This window comes from Papaver somniferum, chromosome 5 (genome assembly GCF_003573695.1).
Source record: "Papaver somniferum cultivar HN1 chromosome 5, ASM357369v1, whole genome shotgun sequence".
Lineage (NCBI taxonomy): Eukaryota > Viridiplantae > Streptophyta > Magnoliopsida > Ranunculales > Papaveraceae > Papaver > Papaver somniferum.
The window spans coordinates 204,005,965-204,028,171 of NC_039362.1; the positions used below are offsets into that span (position 1 = coordinate 204,005,965).

Genomic DNA, 22,207 nt, shown 5'->3' on the forward strand with positions numbered 1-22,207 from the left:
CTTCTTGTCTTAAGATTGTTGGAGAATAACAATTAAAATTGATCAAACAAATAAATAATAAAAGAGGCACTTATCTGATTTTCGTGTCTTCTCGTTAGCCAACTGTTGATGTCTTGAACATCCTGTTAAACAACATAGAAAGAAGAAACTCGAATGGTAGATTGAGGCGCATGTTCAACATACTGTCCTTAAGACAAGAATGCCCGGCTACACTCTGAAAAGATGATGCTATAGCCCTACGGGTACATCTGCCTCCAAGATACAACAATCTTAACAAAGTTTGAATAACACATTCAAATTTGTCCTACTAGAACTTGGCAGCGGAAAAACTCATGAAATCGTTAGCACTTAAACCCTCGAATCAAACATCGAAAAACGAAGAAGAAGTACTCAACTATAGGGGATATAAGAGAGGTTTTTCTATATATATCGGCAATAAAAAGAGGTTCTTCTTATATAAAACCCTAACCCAAATCCAAAAAATATATGGTAAACTTATCCCTTAAAAAACTAAGAGATAAATTTGGAAGGTGTTTTTTATTTTTGGAAAAACCTTTTTATTAGTAATTTTTATTCACATAAAACTGTATTTTTTCCAACATATCATCATCCAACCCAGGTATCTTTAACTCCAAGATGGGTCAGAGAATAAAAGATATTAACACAAGGCTAGATGATATTTCCACTGAGATGAAAAAGTATCACTTCATTTCTACCCCTCATGTTTACACTTATGATCATAATAGTGTGCAAAGAAACCTCCAGATTGCATCCTTGGTAAATGAATCAAGTGTCCTAGGAAGAGATAATGATAAGTCAATCATAATAAACATGTTAACTGCAGTCCAGGAATCATCAACATCATCGTCATTAAATTTTTCTGTCCTCTCCATAGTGGGAATGGGTGGGTTAGGAAAAACTACACTTGCGCAGTTGGTCTACAGAGACGCCTCGGTAAAGAGCTCCTTTGATAAAAGGGCTTGGGTCTTTGTGTCTGATGATTTTAACATCCAAAAAATATTTAAAAGCATAATTGAGTCATTTACCAGTAGGAAGTGTGCTAATCTCTCAAATGTGGAAGTCTTGGTTGATAAAGTTCGAGAAGAGTTGAGTAATAAAAAATATTTACTAATTCTCGATGATCTGTGGAGTGAAAATACGGAAGACTGGGATACACTTCAAGATTTACTAAGTTTGGGTGCTCAAGGGAGTAGAGTCTTGGTCACTACACGTAGTAAAAATGTTGCGACTGTTGTCGGAGGTGCTGTCCAACCATACATGTTAAAAAACTTACCTCATAAAGTTTGTTGGTCTATCATCAAGACCAAAGCATTTTCTCCAGGTGGAGCATCAGAAACTCCAACCATGACATGTATAGGAGTGAAAATTGCAGAAAGATGTGGTGGTTCACCACTAGCTGCAAAAGTTCTCGGTAATGTTCTGCGCTTGCGTAAAACCGAGACTGATTGGCGGTCAATCCTAGATCATGATAGTTTAGATGCGAAAAACAAAGGGATCATACCCATATTGAAACTAAGTTATGATATGATAAACTACCATCACATTTGAAACTTTGTTTTTCCTATTGCTCTTTATTTCCAAAAGATTGGGAGATCGATAGGAAAGATTTAGTTCGGCTGTGGATGGCTGAAGGGTTCCTTCATCTATCTCATGGTGCAAGTCAGATATCACTAGAAGATGTCGGTGATGATTATTTTCATAGTTTGCTGGCCAATTCGTTCTTTCAAGATGTGAAATTAGATGAGATAGGCGACTTCGAGACGTGCAAGATGCATGATTTGGTACATGATCTTGCTCAGAGTGTCAGCGGTGTTCATGATATCAAGATTATCAATTCTAGTGAAATGGATTCAATTTCTAGACATCGGCGCTTGTCGTTAAATTTAAATTTAGACAAGCAAACATTAGATGCATTTTCAAAAGTCTTGAAAAAGTCAAAACGTCTGAGGTGCATTTATTCTCTTAGAAAATGTGATTTAGGAGAACATTTACTTTATGGCAAGAATCTGCGGGTAGCTTCTTGGCTCAGATATTTCCATGGTCATTCTTCCAGAGGAGTTCATTCTTCTATAGTTGAGCATAAGCATTTGAGGTACCTTGACCTGTCTTGTTGTAGTTTTGATGAAGGAAAAGATGTGTCCATCAATCAACTTTACAATTTACAGACGTTAGTACTTAATAGATGCAGAAATGTTAATAGGACTCTTGTAGGCATAGGGTCTCTGAAGATTTTAAGGCACCTAGATCTCTCGTATTCGGATGTTAAAGTGCTTGATGATTCTGTCGTTCAGCTTACTAATTTGCAGACATTGGATCTAAGTTTCTGCAGCAAATTAGTATTCTTACCCCAAAATATTGGGTCTTTGAGAGATCTAAGAGAGTTGGAATTCAAATACTGTTGGAATTTAAAAGTTTTACCCAGAGAATTTGAAAAATTGACCCGATTGAGATGCCTAAATTTGTCAAAAACTAAGATTGAAGAAGTATTATGCATCAACAACCTTTGCAATTTGGAGTTACTCGATTTTGGAAGGAACTGTAAGCTTCCCAGAGAAATAAAAATTTGCCAAAATTGAGAATTTTTAAACATCGGAGAGGGAACGAAGATGATACGCCTAGAGGTATGGAAACTCTAACCAGTCTTGAAGTGTTAGATCGTTATGTGGTGAGGAAGAGATTAACCACCTCTTGCAGTGGCGCTGGTCGCAGTGGGATCGAAGAATTAACCAAACTAAATTCTCTACAAGAGTTGGAGGTTTTCGATCTGCAATTTGTGAGAGGTGGTATTGATGCGGAGAGAGCAAAGCTAAAAGATAAAACAAACCTCCGTCGTTTGTTTCTAGTATGGGGGTCCGATGATCACGAGGATGAAATGGTGTTAGAGGGTCTCGAACCTAACCCTAATTTGAGAGACTTTTTGGGAGTATTTTCTTTTTCGGGTACAAAGCTGCCGAAATGGATGGGTTCATCCAACTTCCTTCCGAATTTAGTGGAAATACACCTTTTCCGTTGCAATAATTGTGAGAAGATACCAGCGCTGGGTATGCTCCCATGTCTTAAGGTTCTATATATTTCGGGAATGAAGTCAGTTAAGTGTTTGGGTGAAGAGTTTTATTGCCAGCTAGAAGAAGAAGAAAGAATCATCAGCAATGGTAGTGGTAGTGCTGCAAATGCTACTACAGTATCATTATTTCCTTCTTTGATTAGTTTGACATTGTTATCTATGGAAAATCTAGAAGAATGGGTTGCCCTTCCTGCGATTTATAATTCATTTCCTTCCCTTGAAAAGCTATATATCAAAGAATGCCCAAATCTGAGAAGCACACCAAAATCATTTTCCTTTCTCAAGGAATTGGATTTATTCTTGTTCGACAAGGGAGTAACCTCAATCTTTACTACCGGAGGACTTACTTCTCTCACAACCATTCATATAAAAACTTATAGAAACCTATATATCCCACTAGGCATACTTCTCCAAAACATTACTCCGAATCTTCAAATACTATTTATGTGGAAATGTTATGTGTTCCAAGGTTTTGTTGGAGATGATGATCTAAGTAACTACAACAACAAGGATGGTGATGATGATGAGGAGGAAGCCATTCAATCTTTTTCATGTCCTGAAATTAATTGCAACTCCAACAATACAAGCAATTCTCTCCGCACAATATATTTTGAGAAATGTCATGTTTTAACCTTACTCCCGGATTTACGATCGTTCACTTCTCTCCGGGAATTGACTATCCTCAAGTGCAGCAAATTGAAGGAGTCAATACCTTATGATCTGAAGACTCTTACCTTTCTTAAAAGGTTGGAATTTGATTTTATTCAAAGCGAATATGAGCATCCAGAATATCCAGCTGATGATAAATCATTCCGTATCAAAAACAGGTAACTTCTCTCTCTCACTCTCTACTCTCCCTTTTTATTTCATTTCCAGTTATTAATTTGTTATAATATCCTTACTAAATTGGATTCGCAAAAGTTATTTGTTTTTTTACTAATTGGAGTTTTACTTGGAAAATGAAGGTGGTGGCCTGCAAGTAACAAGAATCAAGAAGGTTCTTAAGATTTGTCCATGGCAGAGTGGTATCAATGAATCCAACTTCTTCTCATCGTTCCGTCTACAAATGATGACATCCGAGAGTTCAAATGATCACTCTTGTAATATTTTCTAGGATTTTGTTTAGACTTCTTTCTTGCCTCTGCAAATGTGGTGCCAACCTAGTTGGGATGACAATCACCATGATCATGCTCATATGCTGAAGTCTTTGTGTATCTTTTATCTCTATCGTTTGTTGGTGTGTCTGTTTTCTTTTGGCTCTGGAGCTTCCATGTTTGCGGAATTTTAAGTACATGAATGTTGATGGAACATGCATATCAGAGGGAAACTAGAGTTTAAACAAACTGAATAAACTTTTAATATTGATATCTGATTAGTTACAAGCTTAGGGTCGAGCTATATACAGCTGAATAAACTTGATAAACAAGCAAACTAACTAAAGAAACTTGTAAAACTAGGAAACTGGATGCTAAATACGTAAGGAAAACAAATACTAAACAAATAAGCTACGTGTAAAAAGGAAGTAGGAGTTGGCATCGCAACATCCCACCCTGCCTAAAACAAGGCTTGTCCTCAAGCCTCTAACTGTGGAAAGCGAGCAACAAGATCATAAGCATCTTCCCAAGTTACATCATCTCTGGAGTGTCCTTTCCATTTAATCAACCATTTTGTAGCATCCCTGTTTCCCTTCTTATACATCTTCCTGTCCAAGATTTCTTCTGGTTCCCATTTGTCATAATCAATAATGGCAGGCAATGTGGCTTCAACAGCAGCAGTAGGGCCTAATTTCAATTTTAACTGAGATACATGAAAGACTGGATGTATTCGACTAGTTCTAGGCAAGTCTAATTTATAAACCACAATTCCAATCCTCTCAAGAACTTTAAAGGGACCATAAAAACGAGGTGATAGCTTCAAAAAAGACTGATTAGCAACTGATACCTGTCTGTAAGGTTGAAGATGGAGATAAACAAAATCATTAACTGAAAACTGGCGTTCAGTTCTATGAGAATCAGTGTATTTCTTCATTCGATCATGCGCATCAGATAAGTTAGACTTAAGCATCTTGAGTGTGTGATCTCTTGCACGTAAGTTTAAATCCACATCATTCACAGGTGTTGAACCAGGTAAATAAGATAGAATTGTTGGTGGAGGGCGGTTGTAAAGAGCTTCATATGGTGTCATCTTAATGGCAGAGTGGTAGCTAGTGTTATACCACCATTCGGCCCATGCTAACCACTTAAACCAATCTTTCGATTTCATTCCTACAAAACACCGAAGATAACATTCGAGTGTACGATTGGTGACTTCTTTTTGACCATCACCTTGGGGATGATAAGCCGAGCTCTTGCATAGTTGTGTTTCTTGCATTGCAAAATAGGCTTCCCAAAATTGCTCATAAATATAGGATCTCTATGACTAGTGATAGTCTTTGGCATTCCATGAAGTCGAACGACTTCTTTAACAAATAAGTCAGATATTGTACTAGCAGAATATGGATGAGATAAGGCAACAAAGTGAGCATATTTGGTCAGACGATCAACAATTACCAAGATTGAACTCTTACCATTAGAAAGTGGAAACCCGTCGATGAAGTCCATAGATATGTCAAGCCAAATATCTGAAGGAATAGGTAGTGGACTCAAAAGGCCAAGAAGAGCCAAAACTTCAGTTTTATTGTGTTGAAAAACTTCACATTGTTGAATAAAGTTTTTAATGAAATTCTTCATGCCAGACCAGTGAAAATTTTGTTGTAACTTTTTAAAAGTCCGCAAATAATCAGAATGTCCACCCAACGGAGTAGAGTGAAAATCATGAAGAAGTTTAGAACCCTAACACTTGGATCAGAGCAGGTCGATTCACAATCAATTTTCACCTAAATTTTTTTTCTATAATACAACGGGTCATGATTATACATAGAACCTTAAATCAGTACACGGGAGCGTGACTAGCCTGGCTAAAACAGTTGATAAATTCATCAAGGCCATGGCACAACAAAAGCTTGAGGAACATGAGAGTAACAAAACCAAGGAAGTAGAACGAGTTGCTCGTAAGCAGGAACTTGAAGAGAACAACACAGTCCTAACAACCGCTCTCACCACAGCAATAACATCTGCTCTCACCACTCAGCTGACCCAAACTACCACCATTCTCAATACCCAATTTACTGCTTCCCTTCGTTCAGTTTTTGCTGATTATATGCCTCAACTGAATCAAAATAATGGCCATGGTACTCATCCACCTCCACCCCCACCTGGTGGTCAACCAACCCCTGCTAGAGCCAATACAATCAATCTAAAGTTCCCTACTTTTGATGGAGAAGATCCTGATGGATGGATTTTTAATGCTGACAAATATTTCAGCGTGCATCAAGCTGATGATGCTCTTTGAATTACTATTGATGCTTCTAGTCTAAAGGGTGATGCTAATGTGTGGTATAGATGGAAGCAAACTAAAACCACAATTGTCACCTGGTTGGAATTCTGTGCTCATCTTCGTTCCCGTTTTGCGCCTGAGAAGTTTGTTGATACTTGTTTGGCTATCAGTACGATTAATCAAGTAGGTACAGTTCGAGAACACATACCTGCTTTTGAGAAATTGTTAAATTTTATTGACTTCCCAGAGGACTACTTGATCAGCTGCTTTATTCGATCTCTCAAACCTCACATTGGTAGTGTGGTTAAGCTACTTGCGCCTATAACTTTGAATGACTCCTTTACAAAGGCAATTCATCAAGAAGAGTCTTATGCGTCAGTTAATAAGGTTGTTGCAAGACCACCTTATCGTCCCCCTCCTCTTAGAACTGAAGCATCAACTTCTACTACTCCAATTAAGAAGCTCAATCTTCCTCCTGGTTATAAGAAATTAACATGGGAAGAGATGAAAGAAAAACGTGAGAAAGGTCAATGTTTCAACTGTGGTGCACCTTTTAAATCTGGACATATTTGTCCTAATAAGCCAGGATTTTTGCTTTTAGAGATGGATCCTACTTCTTATGACGACCTTACTAAAATTGAGCGTATCACTGAAGAACACCAAGTAAGTGACGATCTGACTATTTTGGAATCACCTCCAGCTATCTCTCTTAACTCACTTTTGGGCTCTACGTTTCCTAATACTATGCGTATCACTGGTTATGCCAAGGCTAGACCTCTCACAATTCTCATAGATTCGGGGTCCACACATAATTTCTTGCATCCCAGCATATCCAAGCACTGTGGCTTTGCAATTTCATCAACCAATTCTGTTTTACGTGTTATTGTGGGTGATGGTGGTCATTTAAACACTAAAGGCTTTTGCACTATCCCTATTCAGTTACAAGGTACAACTTTTTATGTTGAATTTTATTTGCTAGAGATTAGTGGTTGTGATGCAGTCTTGGGGATTCAATGGTTGCGCACACTGGGAGAAATTAATTGGGATTTTGAAAAATTGAAGATGCACTTTAGTATTAATGACACAGCCGTCACATTAACTGGTAATCAATCATCAGTTGTAATGATTATGGATGTTGCTCCCATGTAACGTTTATTATTTACAGCAAATTATGGAATTCTGTTGGAATTAGTAGCATTAAATACTTTTGCCGCCAAACAATCATTGTCGCCTGCAATACAACATCTACTTTCTAGTTTCAGTGATATTTTTTCTACTCCAACAACATTGCCTCCTGAGAGAATACAAGATCATAAAATTTCATTATTACCTGAAGCTGGACCTGTGAATGTACGCCCTTTCAAAAAGATGAAATTGAGAAGATTGTGGGTGAGCTACAACAAGCTGGGTTCATAAGGCCTAGTTCAAGCCCTTTTTCTTCACCTATTCTTTTGGTTCAAAAGAAGGATGGCTCATGGCGTATGTGTATTGACTATCGGGCTCTTAATAAGATTACAATAAAAGATCGTTACCCAATTCCGGTAGTAGATGAGTTTTTGGATGAATTACATGGTAAGAAGGTAATTACCAAGTTAGACTTACGCTATGGTTATCACCAGATTCGTGTACATGAAGCTGACATTCCAAAAACAGCTTTTCATACTCATGATGGCTATTATGAGTTTTTGGTCATGCCAATTGGTTTTGAATTGGATGCCCGTAGACTTTAATTGAGGTGTTAGGGTTATAAACCTAACACCTCAATCGAGTAGTTATGATAAATGATACCAGGTGTTAGGGTGAGGGTTCTAAACCTAACAACTCATGATATCTAGTCGATTTCAAGGTGATAAATGATAGCTGACTAAGCCAACCATCTTGAGTCTGGATATCAGAAATTGTAATCGAGTAGCTGGATGAGTCTTCGTAAAGAGATCTGCAAGTTGTAATTCAGACTTGACATGAGGAAGATCTATTGTACCTTGCTTGTAATGGTGTCTCGTGAAATGGCAGTCGATTTCTATATGTTTCGTTCTTTCATGGAAAACATCATTATGAGTGATCTGTATAGCAGCTTTATTGTCACAAAATAGAGGTGTAGGATGATTAATGTCAACACAAATGTCACCAAGAAGCCATCGTAACCATATAATCTCAGATGTAGTGTGAGCTAGAGCTCGATATTCAGCTTCTGCACTTGAGCGAGAAACAACTGATTGTTTCTTACTTCTCCAAGATATAAGAGTGTCTCCCAGAAATACACAATACCCTGTGATATATCTTCTATCAGTGACATATCCTGCCCAGTCGGAATCTGAGTAGGCTCGAAGAACTAGATCAGACTTAGTTGTAAACTGCAAACCTTGATACAGACTTCCTTTCAGATAACGTAAAATTCTAAGAACTGCAGCAAAATGTGTAGACCGAGGAACAGACATGAACTGACTCACCATGTGAACTGCGTGACTTATATCAGGTCGAGTAATAGTTAAATAGTTTAGACTGCCTACCAGTTGCCTGTACAGAGTTGGGTTGGACAAGATAGTCCCATCTGTTGGATTATGTCTTACATTCACTTTAAGAGGAGTGTCTACGATCTTAGCATCTGTGATTCCAGCACGTTGAATGATTTCTGAAGCATACTTTGCTTGAGATATAAAGTATCCGTTGTCAGACTTAACCACCTCAATTCCAAGAAAATAACTCAAAAACCCAAGGTCTTTCATCTGAAAATATGTGCTTAAATAGGTTTTGAGATCACTGATTCCGTCTATATCACTGCCAGTAATGACCATGTCGTCCACATATAAGAGAAGAATCACAACACCTTTGTATGATTTCCTAGTAAACATTGCTGAGTCATAGTAGCTTTGCGCAAAACCGTATTTGAGAATTGTAGTGCTGAACTTCTCAAACCAGGCACGAGGGGCTTGTTTGAGGCCATAAAGAGCTTTACGAAGTTTGCATACTTGGTTTGGTGCATGAGGCAATCCAGGAGGAGGTTTCATATACACTTCTTCTTGTAGTTCACCATGAAGAAAGGCGTTTTTCACATCCATTTGATGAAGATCCCATTGACGAGCAGCAGCAACAGCAATAAGAGTTCTTACTGTTACCATTCGAGCTACAGGAGCAAATGTCTCCTCATAATCAATGCCATATTCTTGCGTATACCCTTGAGCAACTATACGTGACTTGCATCGTTCTTTGTTGCCGTTTGACTTCGTTTTAACTTTATAGACCCATTTTCTACCTACAACTGGTTTCCCTGGTGGAAGATCTACCATATCCCATGTACCAGCCTCTCTGTGAGCAGTCAATTCATCTTTCATCGAATCTTTCCATTCTGGTATCACTGCTGCTTCTCTGTAGGTCTTTGGCTCATAGAAATACATAATGGATGATAAAGAACAATGATAATCTGCAAATTCATCCGGTGGCCTTCGGTTACGAGGTGGTAAGATACCATTGTTAGGTTCAGGATCTCTTACCAGTTCTGCATTGTCGGGTAGCATAGAGTGGTCAGATTCAGTAGATATTTGAGGTTCAGCAACTGAGGAAGATGGATTTTCAGGAGTAGACACTGATGTACCACTAGATTCACTAGGAAAGGGATCAACATAGGTGAAAGTCTCAAAACATGATGACTTGGAACTGGGAAGGGACCAGAATGGGATTTTCTCCCAGAATGTGACATGACGAGAGATGCAACTCCATTTTTCTCTAGAGTTTCTGTACAGGATAATTGAAGAATGGTTCCTTGAGTTTTGAAAAATTCTCTAAATGGATTGGAGATGTATTCTCCACCTTGATCAGCACGAAAGACTTTGATTACCTTACCAAATTGAGTTTTTATCATGGTTGAGAAATCAACATATTAATTAAGAAAATCTTCTCTAGAACTGAATAGATAAACCCATGTATAACGAGAATAGTCATCAATAAAGCTAACATAATATAGTGCTCCTCCTTTTGACACAACTGGAGATTTACCCCAAACGTCAGAATGAATAAGAGAAAAGGGTTCAGTAGAAATAGAAGTGCTAGAACTGAAAGAAAGTGCTGGTTCTTTTGCCATTTTACAAGAGATGCATCTAGGCTCTTTGTCTAACTGAGTATCTCCTAACAAGCCTTTATTGATCATATACGAAAGACGGGGAAAAGAAACATGACCTAACCTAGAATGTCAAGACATAAATGGAGAAGTGGAGCACGATGAAGTAGTTGTAGCATCAACAACATGATTTCTGGGCTTTGGTGGAATGACTAGAGTTTGAAGGAGATATAATCGACCAACTCTACGGCCTATCCCAACTAGCTTCCCTGTTTTGAGATCCTGTATAACACAACCATTAGAGTAGAAAAGTGTGTAAAAACCTTGATCACATAGCTGACCAATAGAGATAAGATTCATTGTAATCTTAGGTACAAATAACACATCTGGAACACATATATCACTTGAATCCTTCACCAAACCAATATGACTAGCAGTGACAGTTGACCCATCAGCAGTGTGTATTTTAGGAGTTATAACTGGATAAAGACTATCGAAAGCTTTCAAGTTATATGTCATATGGTTTGATGCTCCAGAATCTAGGTACCAACCAGTAGAGAAAATACCTGATGGAGCAGAGAAAACAGAAGCAATTGCAGTATTGTTACCCAATGCAAGTGCTTGTTTGATCATCTCTTGTATGTCAGTAAGGTTTGACACGGATGATGTTGAATCACAGTTGATATCTGGTGTAGCCGGTACTATTTGTGCTGATGAAGAGGGAGCTGAACCAATATATGGTACTGGTGCTGCAGCAAATCTGGTTGGACCACTGAATCTATTGGAGTTCATCCTTCTCATGTTTCTGGATGATGGAGAAATGCAGTTTCTTGTAGAGTGTCCAAGTTCTTTGCAATAATTTCATTGTGTTGAGGGTGTATTTGGTGGTGCAATCGGCGGTGGATCTGTGCAACTCCTTGCTAGATGGCCAAGCTTCTTACAATTATGACATTGGACCTGAGACAAGTCACGTTGTGTTGATGGCATGGGCATAGGCAAACTGTTCTTCTGATTGTTGAAGTTAGGTCGACTGGATGGCATTGCAAATACTCTTGAGATCTCTGACTTGATACGTTTGCGCGTTTCTTCGGCAATAAGTTCAGACAGGGCAGCTTCAACAGTTGGTAAAGGTGAGCGATGAAGAATAGCACCTCTCACATCTTCAAACTCTTCTCTTAATGCCATCAAGAGTTGGACTAGCCGTGTTTCTTCTCTATGTTTCTCCCATAATGCCAAATCAACAGTCCATTTTGGTTCCATAAGAGCCAATTGGTTCCAAATCAAAGATATCTCAGAGTGAAAGTCAGAAATCGATTGATCATTTTGTTTCATAGCACGAATATCTTGTTCAAGTTTATATCGTTGAGCAAAGTTGATTTGTGTATACCTTTTCTGCAGAAAATCTCATGCCTCCTTTGCGACTTCAAAGCTGGTGAGTTGCATACTGATTGAGGTGATCACTGTGTTACTAATCCATGTGAGGATCTTATGATTGTTAACTTCCCAAGTTTCTTTGGCATCAACTGTTGTATCTTCTTTGTCTTTATCTTTCACATCAGAGGTGCCTGTGCCTGCTGCTGGAACTTTTTATGTTCCATCTACATATTTCCACATGCTTCTTCCCTTGAGAAAGCTCTTCATAAGAAAAGACCAGTGATTATAGTTTGTTCCATCTAATCTGACAGTAATCGGCTGAAAATTTTCTCGAGACATGTTCACAGACTTTAGGGTAACAGCTAACTAGTTTCCTGGATTTAGGGTTTCAAACTTTGGAATGGGAAAACAGACTAAAAAATACAAGACAATGATTTACTGGAAGATGTTTGTTTCAAGGTTTATGCAGCAGAAGAGTGGATTCTCAGATCTTACCTAGCTCTGATGCCATGATAGAACATGCACATCAGAGGGAAACTAGATGGGTTGTGAAGAATAATCTTTCAATATGTATTCCTCAATGGGCAAACGCCTCATATATACAAGATGTACAGCTACAAATAAGAAAAGGAAAAGATATACAATATATGATCTTATACGATCTTACAACACATAGAAACAGAATATACATAGCATAACTGCCAAGATATCACAATATCCTGACAATCTTAACAAATATAACTAAGTTCATAATTCCAGCAAGAACTTAAATGTAATGTGCAAAGGATAATAATTTCTTGAGGAATTTTTTGTGCCAATTACCTTTATTATTTCGTTGCTGGCCTGGTCATACAATCAAGGAAAACTCTCGTGCTTTTATAGCTGATAATTTATTTGTATTTGTGTTGTTTGGGTTGAAGTAAAATGAAAAATTTGTAAGAAACTGAAAATTTTGAAATTAGAGGACCAACAACAATAACACCCAGCGAAACAACAAAGACAACACTACACCAAAACCAGGATTTTGTAACAGTGCAACCTGTCACAGTTTATTTTTCAGTCACGGATACACCTGTGATAAGTCCTGCAACAGTTATAATTGTTCTTAAATTTTGTATTCGTGATAATAATTAAGAATTTTAAATTCTTTTATTAGTCACAATAATATTTGTTGACAATTTTACAGATAATCACAATTATAATTCAAAGTGATGATTCCACCCAAATATTTCACCACATCTAAAACAACCTCAAAATTATGACACTTTGAATTTTACTTGTCACTAATTTTCCCACATTTGTACAAACTAACAATTATATTTCATTTCTATAAATCAAAATACATTTTTCTTTTTCTTTTTAATTTTCTTAATATTAGAAAACAGGATCAAGACCAAGTCAACAAGTCTTGACTTTATAGAAATTTGACTTTGACATATCTGCTTCTTCCGAAGACGGTATAAATTATCAGACTACCCTTATCAGAATAAGTGCAATAAAAAATCCGAAGATTGTGAAAATGACCAGACTACCTTTATCGGAAATAAGTAAAGTAAATAATACAGACTATTAAAAGGACCATATTACCCTAAATGGAAAAAGTGCAACAAAATATTATGCAGACTGTGAAAATTACTAGACTACTCTTATCAGAAATAAGTGAAGTAAATATTACAGACTGTGAAAATGACCATATTACCCTTGATGAAAATTAGTGCAATAAATATTATGGAAACTGTGAAAAAGACCAGACCACCCTTATCGAAAATAAGTAAAGTAAATATTACAGAATGTGAAAATAACCATACAACCCATATAAGAAATAAGTAAAGAAAATATTACAGACTGTAAAAATGACCATTTTACCCTTACTCGAAATAAGTGCAATAAATATTATGGAGACTGTGAAAATGACCAGACTCCCCTTATTGGAAATAAGTAAAGGAAATATTACACATGTTGAAATAGACCATATTACCCTTACTATGAAAATGACCATATTACCCTTACTAGAAATAAGTGCAATAAATATCATGGAGACTATGAAAATAACTATATTACCCTTACCAGAAATAAGTGCAATAAATATCATGGAGACAACGAAAATGACCAAACTACCCTTATCAGAAATAAGAACAGTAAATATCACAAACTATGAAAATGATCACTTTACCCTCATTGGAAACATATGCAATAAACATTATGGAGACTGTGAAAATGACCAGACTACCCTATTGGAAACAAGTAAAGTAAATATTACATACTGTGAAAATGACCATATTACCCTTAGTAGAAATTTCTGCAATAAATATTATTGAGAGGGTGAAAATGACCAGACTACCTTATTAAAAATAAATAAGTTAATATTTCAGACTGTGAAAATGACCATATTACCCTTAAATTATGCAATAAACATCATGGAGACTATAAAATGACCAACTGCCCTTATCAAAAATAAGTCAAGTAAATATTATAGTCTTTGAAAATGACCATTTTACCCTTACTGGAAACAAGGTTAATAAATGTTACGGAGACTGTGAAAATGACCAAAGTGCCCTTATCGGAAATAAGTAAAGTGAATATTACAAAGTCTGAAAATGACCATATTACCCTTAATGGAAATTAGTGCAATAAATATTATGGAGATTGTGAAAATGACCAGACTATCCTTATCGGAAATAAGTAAAGTAAATATTACAAACTGTGAAAATGACCATATTACCCTTAATGGAAATTAGTGCAATACTGTGAAAATGACCAGACTACCCTTATTAAAAATAAGTAAAGTTAATATTTCAAACTGTGAAATGACCATATTACCCTTACTAGAAATTATTGCAACAAATATCATGGAGACTATAAAAAATGACTGAACCGCCCTTATCAAAAATAAGTAAAATAAATATTATAGTCTCTGAAAATGACCATTTTACCTTAGTGGAAATAGGTGCAATAAATGTTATGGAGATTGTGAAAATGACCAAACTACCCTTATCGGAAATAAGTAAAGTAAATATTACAAACTGTGAAAATGACCATATTACCCTTAATGGAAATTAGTGCAATAAATAATATGGAGATAGTGAAAATGACTAGACTATCCTTATCGTAAATAAGTAAAGTAAATATTACATATTGTGAAAATGACCATATTACCCTTATTGGAAATAAGTGCAATAAATATTATGGAGACTGTAAAAATGACCAGACTACACTTATCGGAAATAAGTAAAGTAAATATCACTGACAGTGAAAATGACCAAATTACCCTTACTAGAAATTATTACAATAAGTATCATCGTGACAAAGAAAATGACCAGACTACCCTTATCGGAAATAAGTTAAGTAAATATTATAGACTGTGAAAATGACCATTTCACAGTCAAGTAAGGGTAATTTGGTCATTTTCACTGTCAGTGATATTTACTCTACTTATTTCCGATAAGTGTAGTCTGGTCATTTCACAGTCTCCATAACATTTATTGCACTTATTTCCCTTAAGGGTAAAATGGTCATTTTCACATACTGTAATATTTACTTTTACTCATATCCGAAAAGGGTAGTATGATCATTTTCACTGTCTAAAATATTCACTTTACTTATTTCCGATAAGGATAGTCTGGTCATTTTGACAGTCTCTATAATATTTATTGCACTTATTTCCAGTCTCCATAACATTTATTGCACTTATTTCCCCTAAGGGTAAAATGGTCATTTTAGCCGACTGTAATATTTACTTTACTCATATCCGATACGGGTGGTCTGGTCATTTTCACAGTCTCCATAATATTTAGTGCACTTATTTCCAGTAAGGGTAGTATGGTCATATTCACTGTTTGTGTGATATTTATTGCACTTATTTCCAATAAGGGTAGTTTGGTCATTTTGACAGTCTCCATAACATTTATTGCACTTATTTCCCTTAAGGGTAAAATGGTCATTTTAGCCGAATTAATATTTACTTTGCTCATATCCGATAAGGGTGGTCTGGTCATTTTCACAGTCTCCATAATATTTATTGCACTTATTTCCATTAAGGGTAGTATGTTCATTTACACTGTCTGTCATATTCACTTTACTTATTTCCGATAAGGATAGTCTGGTCATTTTGACAGTCTCCATAATATTTATTGCACACTTATTTCCAGTAAGGGTAAAATAGTCATTTTCACACTCTGTAATATTTACTTTACTTATTTTTGATAAGGGTAGTCTGGTCATTTTCACGGTCTTCATAATATTTATTTCACTAATTTCCAGTAAGGGTAGTATAGTCATTTTCACCGTCTAGTGATATTTATTGCACTTATTTCCAATAAGGGTAGTTTGGTCATTTTGATAGTCTCCATAACATTTATTGCGCTTATTTCCCCTAAGGGTAAAATGGTCATTTTAGCCGGCTGTAATATTTACTTTACTCATATCCGATAAGGGTGGTATGGTCATTTTCACAGTCTCCATAATATTTATTGCACTTATTTCCATTAGGGGTAGTATGGTCGTTTTCACTGTCTATAATATTCACTTTACTTATTTCCGATAAGGATAGCCTGGTCATTTTGACAGTCTCCATAATATTTATTGCACTTATTTCCAGTAAGGTTAAAATAGTCATTTTCACAGTATGTAATATTTACTTTACTTATTTGTGATAAGGGTAGTCTGGTCATTTTTACAGTCTCCATAATATTTATTTCACTAATTTCCAGTAAGGGTAGTATAGCCATTTTCACCGTCTGTGTGATATTTATTGCACTTATTTCCAATAAGGGTAGTTTTGTCATTTTGACAGCCCCCATAATATTTATTGCATTTACTTCCAGTAAGGGTAAAATAGTCATTTTCACAGTCTATAATATTTACTTTACTTAGTTTTGATAAGGGTAGTTTGGTCATTTTCACTGTCTCTGTGATATTTATTGACTTATTTCTAGTAAGGGTAATATGTTCATTTTCACAATCTGTAATATTTACTTTACTTATTTCCGATCGGGGTAGTATGGTCATTTTAACTGTCTCCATGATATTTATTGCACTAATTCCTAGTAAGGGTAATATGGTCATTTTTACTGTCTGTGTGATATTTATTGCACTTATTTCTAGTAAGGGTGATATGGTCATTTGACAATCTGTAATATTTATTTCACTTATTTCTGATAAGGGTAGTATGGTCATTTTCACTATCTCCATGATATTTATTGCACCAATTTTTAGTAGGGGTAATATGGTCATTTTACTGTTTGTACTATTTACTTTACTTATTTCCGATAAGGGTAATATGGTCATTTTCTTAATTTGTAATATTTACTATACTTATTTCCGATAAGGTTAGTCTGGTCATTTTCACTCTAATAATCTTTCAACCTGTGATGTTCAATCCTGATGTTACAGGTTACAAGAGTTAGAAACTCAGGTCAAACTCTAATAACTTATATTCATCCGAATCAGAAAACTCAGTTCTAACTCTGGTAATCTTTGAACTCGGGATGTTCAAATCTGATAAATTTCATCTTCAGTTCACCAGAATAAGAAACTCAGGTCCAACTCTAGTAATCTTTGAACATAGGATGTTCAAATCTGATAAATTTCATTTTCAGTTCACCCGAATGAGAAACTCAGGTCCAACTCTAGTAATCTTCGAACCCGGGATGTTCAAATCTGATAAATTTCTTCTTCAGTTCATTCGAATCAGAAACTCAGGTCTAACTCTAGTAATCTGATATATTTCGTCTTCAGTTCATTCGAACGAGAAACTCAGGTCTAACTCTAGCAATCTTTGAACCTGCGATTTTCCAATCTGATATATTTCGTCTTCAGTTCATCCGAACGAGAAACTCAGGTCTAACTCTAGTAATCTTTAAACCTGTGATTTTCTAATTTGATATATTTCATCTTCAGTTCATCTGAATGAGAAACTCAAGTCTAACTCTATTCAAACCGTCTGAATTTTGCTTTGCAGCAAGTATCTCGGCAAGACTGTATTCACCAATATTCTTGGGAACGTTTACATCTCCAACTGCGACAACGGGAGCATCATATCCATTAACTACATATACCCATGATTAAAAATCACGCGCTTGAAGAAAAGCTCGCATAGCAATTTTCCACCATTAGTAATTAGAGTCATCGAAGACTGGTGGTACGTTAATAGAGATAGCACCTCTGTCCATAGAGTCAGATCGCTACAAACGCAGACTTGTAAGGTCTTGAACGTATTTTCCTGCTCTGATACCAATTGAAAAAGAGGGGGTACAACAACCACACCCAATATTTCGCTTAGCAATCTGTATAAATAAACTCCAATATACTTTCTAGAGAATCAACTAGACAGTCAGACTCAATCTAGATAAAAAGTATATCAAAGAGTTAATATCTCAATCTCTCGATTTAATCTTTACTCAAGCAAATAGAAATCTGCGAGTCTTTATCAAATACTAGAGAGATAACTTGGATGGTACCAAAGACCGATATCCAAGTGTCAATCAATTTAAATCAACAATCAAAAGGTCGGATATTCTAATTGATTGAACAACGCACAACCTGTGATATTTCAATTATATAACAAAATATAATGCGGAAAAGAAATAACACAGACACCAGAATTTTGTTAACGAGGAAACCGCAAATGCACAAAAATCCCGGGGCCTAGTCCGGATTGAACACACATTGTATTAAGCCGCTACAGACACTAGCCCACTTCAATCTAACTTCGGTCTGGACTGTAGTTGAACCCCAATCAATCTCACGTTGATCCAAGGTACAGTTATGCTCCTACATCTCTGATCCAAGCAGGATGCTACGCACTTGATTCCCTTACAATAATCTTAATCGACACAACGAAAGAAGATATTGTGGAATCACAAACGATGAGACGAAGATGTTTGTGACTAATTTTTATCTTGCCTATCGGAGATATCAATCTCAAGCCAATCATTGCGATTGTACTCGTACGATAGAAATCGCAAGATCAGATCACACAACTACGAGAAAGTAGTATCGGTCTGGATTCACAATCCCAATGAAGTCTTTAAGTCGTTAACCTGGTTTTTAAGAAGAACCCAAGACGCGACAAAAGAACCAACTACAATGTGTGTGCAAAAAATGCATGATTTTGGCAGTTTTTTCAATCAGAATCGGTTTACGTTTACCCATATAAATTCGATTCTGACAGTTCTCCAGGGGTACAATTTCAGAATTGGGTTTTGAGGGTGCACCACATAAACCGATTGTGAAAATTCCATTCACCTGGTTTGCAAGTGTTCAGAATCGGTTATTACGGATACTTATAAAGTCTGATTCTGAAGAAAAAAAAAACATAATTTTGACATAACCCTAAATTTAAAAAAAAAAAAGGAGAATATGAGATTTGTTAGTCTAAACCCTAACAAATTTTTTTTTCAGATTGAAAAAAAAATACCCTAATAAAAAATTGATAAACAGAACTTATACAAAGACTTTAGTTGGTAACCTAGCAACAAGCTGGGCTCCAACACCTCTTTGAATAGCAATGCCTAATTTATGAAAAATAAAACTGCCAAAACCACTACTAGCATCGTTATTAACAATAAAATTCTTCAGGCGCTTGAAAAAACACAAAGTATCTTCACCAAGTTCCCCAATAGTAGAAAACGCTAAGACACCCAAACCATATCCAAGTGAAGCACACTTTTCCAAATATTTAGCTTGCTTACGCGAAACCGCCTTAGAAATAGCTTTACCTGGGACAAAGAGGTGAATTGGCAGTTTTCCAAATTTTGACAACTTTCAGAATCGTCTATGTGGGCATTCCATGTAATTGTTTCTAATAAGGAGAATTGGCACTTTTTCTGTAACTTTTTTGCCAAGAATCGGATTACATGTGCAGTATTAAAAATCAAATGATTTTGCTAGGCCAGAATCTATTTATGTGGACATTTGTAAAATCTGATTGTGTGAATTGAATCCAAAAAAAAATAGTCGTTGAGTCCTTATCTATTTAAAGACAACCTATTTGAGCCACTCCCCCATCACACCGTAATCCTAGAAAATTGAATGGGATCCAGAAGAAGATATGCAGCTCGTGAAATCGTCCTTCCTCGCCTTCCACAAACATCCCGACGAACTATATTCAATGTTTTGGAAGAGAGTCAAAGAATTCTATTATGAGCACACCACGAATCCAGAAAAAATGAGGAGACTTAGATTTTCGATCCCAATACATAAAAAGATTAATGCGAGAGTATGTTAAAGTTAGCAAAATGGTGAACGACCATCATGCACTAGCTCCTCCACTTGAAAAAGTGAGAAATTCGATATTTTAATACATATATCATCGTTTAATGTTTGCATACAACATCGAATAATTAATTTAATTGCAGTTATAACGATTCAACGGCTTTTGGAGAATTCGCAATGGGGAAAAAAATTCATTCACCCCTAGAATTTGTGGTGTTGTGTCGTCGTGCTCGTAGGTTCATTGACGATGTATTGATATGCCACATTCAAGAATTCGCATTCTGAATCGTCTTATATATGTAATGTGCTAATCTCCTAAACTATGTAATGAATATTTTGTTTCTGAAAGTATGGGATAATTGGATTATGTGGATATCCCTAAAAAACGATTGTTGTAATCGGTTTATGTGAGCATTGACAAAAATCGATTATGGGTTTTCTTCGCCGATGGAAAAAACTCTTACCAAGAATCGATCTATTGTTGCACTAACATAAATCGATTATGAGTCTATTTAGAAAACATTTTTTCTAAAGTTTTGATCATGGATTAATGGTAGTTGATTTCAGGATTAATTTGAATAAACATCATTTAATTATCCAAATTAACACTACATAATCAGGGATAATTTTGCCATTAAATAAGATAGTTGGACAAAATTATCCATTTTACTTCAAAATATTTTTTTGTGTGTTATAGTCGTAGGCCTCGAATAATTGCCTAGGGCCCAAACTAAGCGGGTTTTGAAAAGCCAAATAGTCATCGCCCAACGTGTATACAGGGGCGGAGGCAGCCCTATGCAAGGGGTTGCAATTGCACCCCCTTAATTTTCAAAATCTCTGCAAGATGCGTTCTTTTCAATCCCAAAAGGGAAAAAAAGTCATGTTTGCACCCCCTAAAAGTCCAGATCAAAAGCAACTTTTTTTTTGAAAAGGAAGGATATATTAATGAAAAAGAGATAATTACAAGCTACGTACATGGCGCAAAGCACCAGAGGAACCAAAAGAAAAATCACAAAAAAAGAAAATTACATAAGCATTATATCCTCCCAATGATTCAGAAGTTGGTTAACTGAAATATTCTTGGAAATATCCGTAGAAGCACTCCAAATCGAGATATCCATTATAACAGCGCACTCCAATTCATACTTGGATTTTGACCTTCCCCCATGTATTCTCCTATTATGTTCATTCCAAAGCTCCCAGCAGATTGCAAATGGCGTTAAGTGCCAAACTAGTTTAATCCTAACTGAGCAATTCCAAATTTTCCAGCTCTGCATTAGCTCCTGAAAGTCCCTCGGTATTACCCATCCCACCCTTACTGCATTTACAAAGAAGTTCCACAGTGAAGCAACCCAACTACAAAACATGAATAAGTGCTCCAATGTTTCCATTTCCTCGTTACACAATGGACACAGGTTCGACTGAATCACCACACGTCTATGTTGCAGCATACTCCGTGTTGGAATAGACTTACGCAGAGAAGCCCAAAATAAAAATATGACTTTACGAGGAGCGTACTTACTGAAAGCAATATTATAGCCAAACCAATCTGGTTCCTCATCAGTTAGCTTGCTGTAGAAGTATTTAACTGTGCAGTCACCTTCCAAAAAATCGTTCTCTCCTTGAATCAGATTAACGTCCCTTATATCAAATTTCAGTTCCAACAGATCAATCCTTTCTGCAGGATTAAGCTCACGAGTAAAAAGAAAATTCCAAGATCCATCATAAACCCTAGCCACCGTATCCATTTTCTGTTTGCTAAGCATGTAGAGACGTGGATATTTTTCTTTAAAAGTTTTATTACCCAGCCACATATCCTGCCAGAAATGAATAGCGGTTCCACTCTTCATCTTAACAACTACAGCGTCGTAGAAATCATCTTTCTGCTTTAAGGTGTCAAACCACAAGCTCTTACCGATGGATTCATTAACTTGTGCAGGCAATAAACACTCTTCTTCAGCCTTAGTTTTCTCACAGACAATACGCCTCCACAATGTTGTTTTCTCTTTATAGTTTCTCGCATGCCATCTTGCTAGCAAAGATTTGTTAACAAGTCTTAATCTTCTAACTCCCAAACCCCCTTTCTTATTATGTTTCGACACTCC

At 36.2% G+C, this 22,207-nt stretch overlaps 2 protein-coding genes across 2 annotated transcripts; both read left to right on the forward strand.

Moving 5' to 3' along the window:
* The first annotated feature begins 636 nt into the window (after window positions 1-636).
* LOC113280601 (putative disease resistance protein RGA3) lies at window positions 637-2,597 on the forward strand. The gene is made up of 2 exons (XM_026529209.1): window positions 637-1,432; window positions 1,606-2,597. Exons 1-2 carry the CDS (start codon window positions 637-639, stop codon window positions 2,595-2,597), a joined length of 1,788 nt encoding a protein of 595 aa, XP_026384994.1.
* LOC113284371 (putative disease resistance RPP13-like protein 1) lies at window positions 2,054-4,381 on the forward strand. Its single transcript, XM_026533814.1, has 2 exons — window positions 2,054-3,912; window positions 4,051-4,381. Exons 1-2 carry the CDS (start codon window positions 2,645-2,647, stop codon window positions 4,088-4,090), a joined length of 1,308 nt encoding a protein of 435 aa, XP_026389599.1. The 5' UTR covers window positions 2,054-2,644; the 3' UTR covers window positions 4,091-4,381.
* Window positions 4,382-22,207: the final 17,826 nt, after the last annotated feature.

Coding starts and splice junctions, on each gene's coding strand:
- LOC113280601 (XM_026529209.1), top strand. CDS start 637: ATGGGTCAGAGAATAAAAGATATTAACACAAGGCTAGATGATATTTCC. Junction 1,433..1,605: donor ACTAGCTGCAAAAGTTCTCG/GTAATGTTCTGC, acceptor TATTTCCAAAAG/ATTGGGAGATCGATAGGAAA.
- LOC113284371 (XM_026533814.1), top strand. CDS start 2,645: ATGGAAACTCTAACCAGTCTTGAAGTGTTAGATCGTTATGTGGTGAGG. Junction 3,913..4,050: donor TCATTCCGTATCAAAAACAG/GTAACTTCTCTC, acceptor TGGAAAATGAAG/GTGGTGGCCTGCAAGTAACA.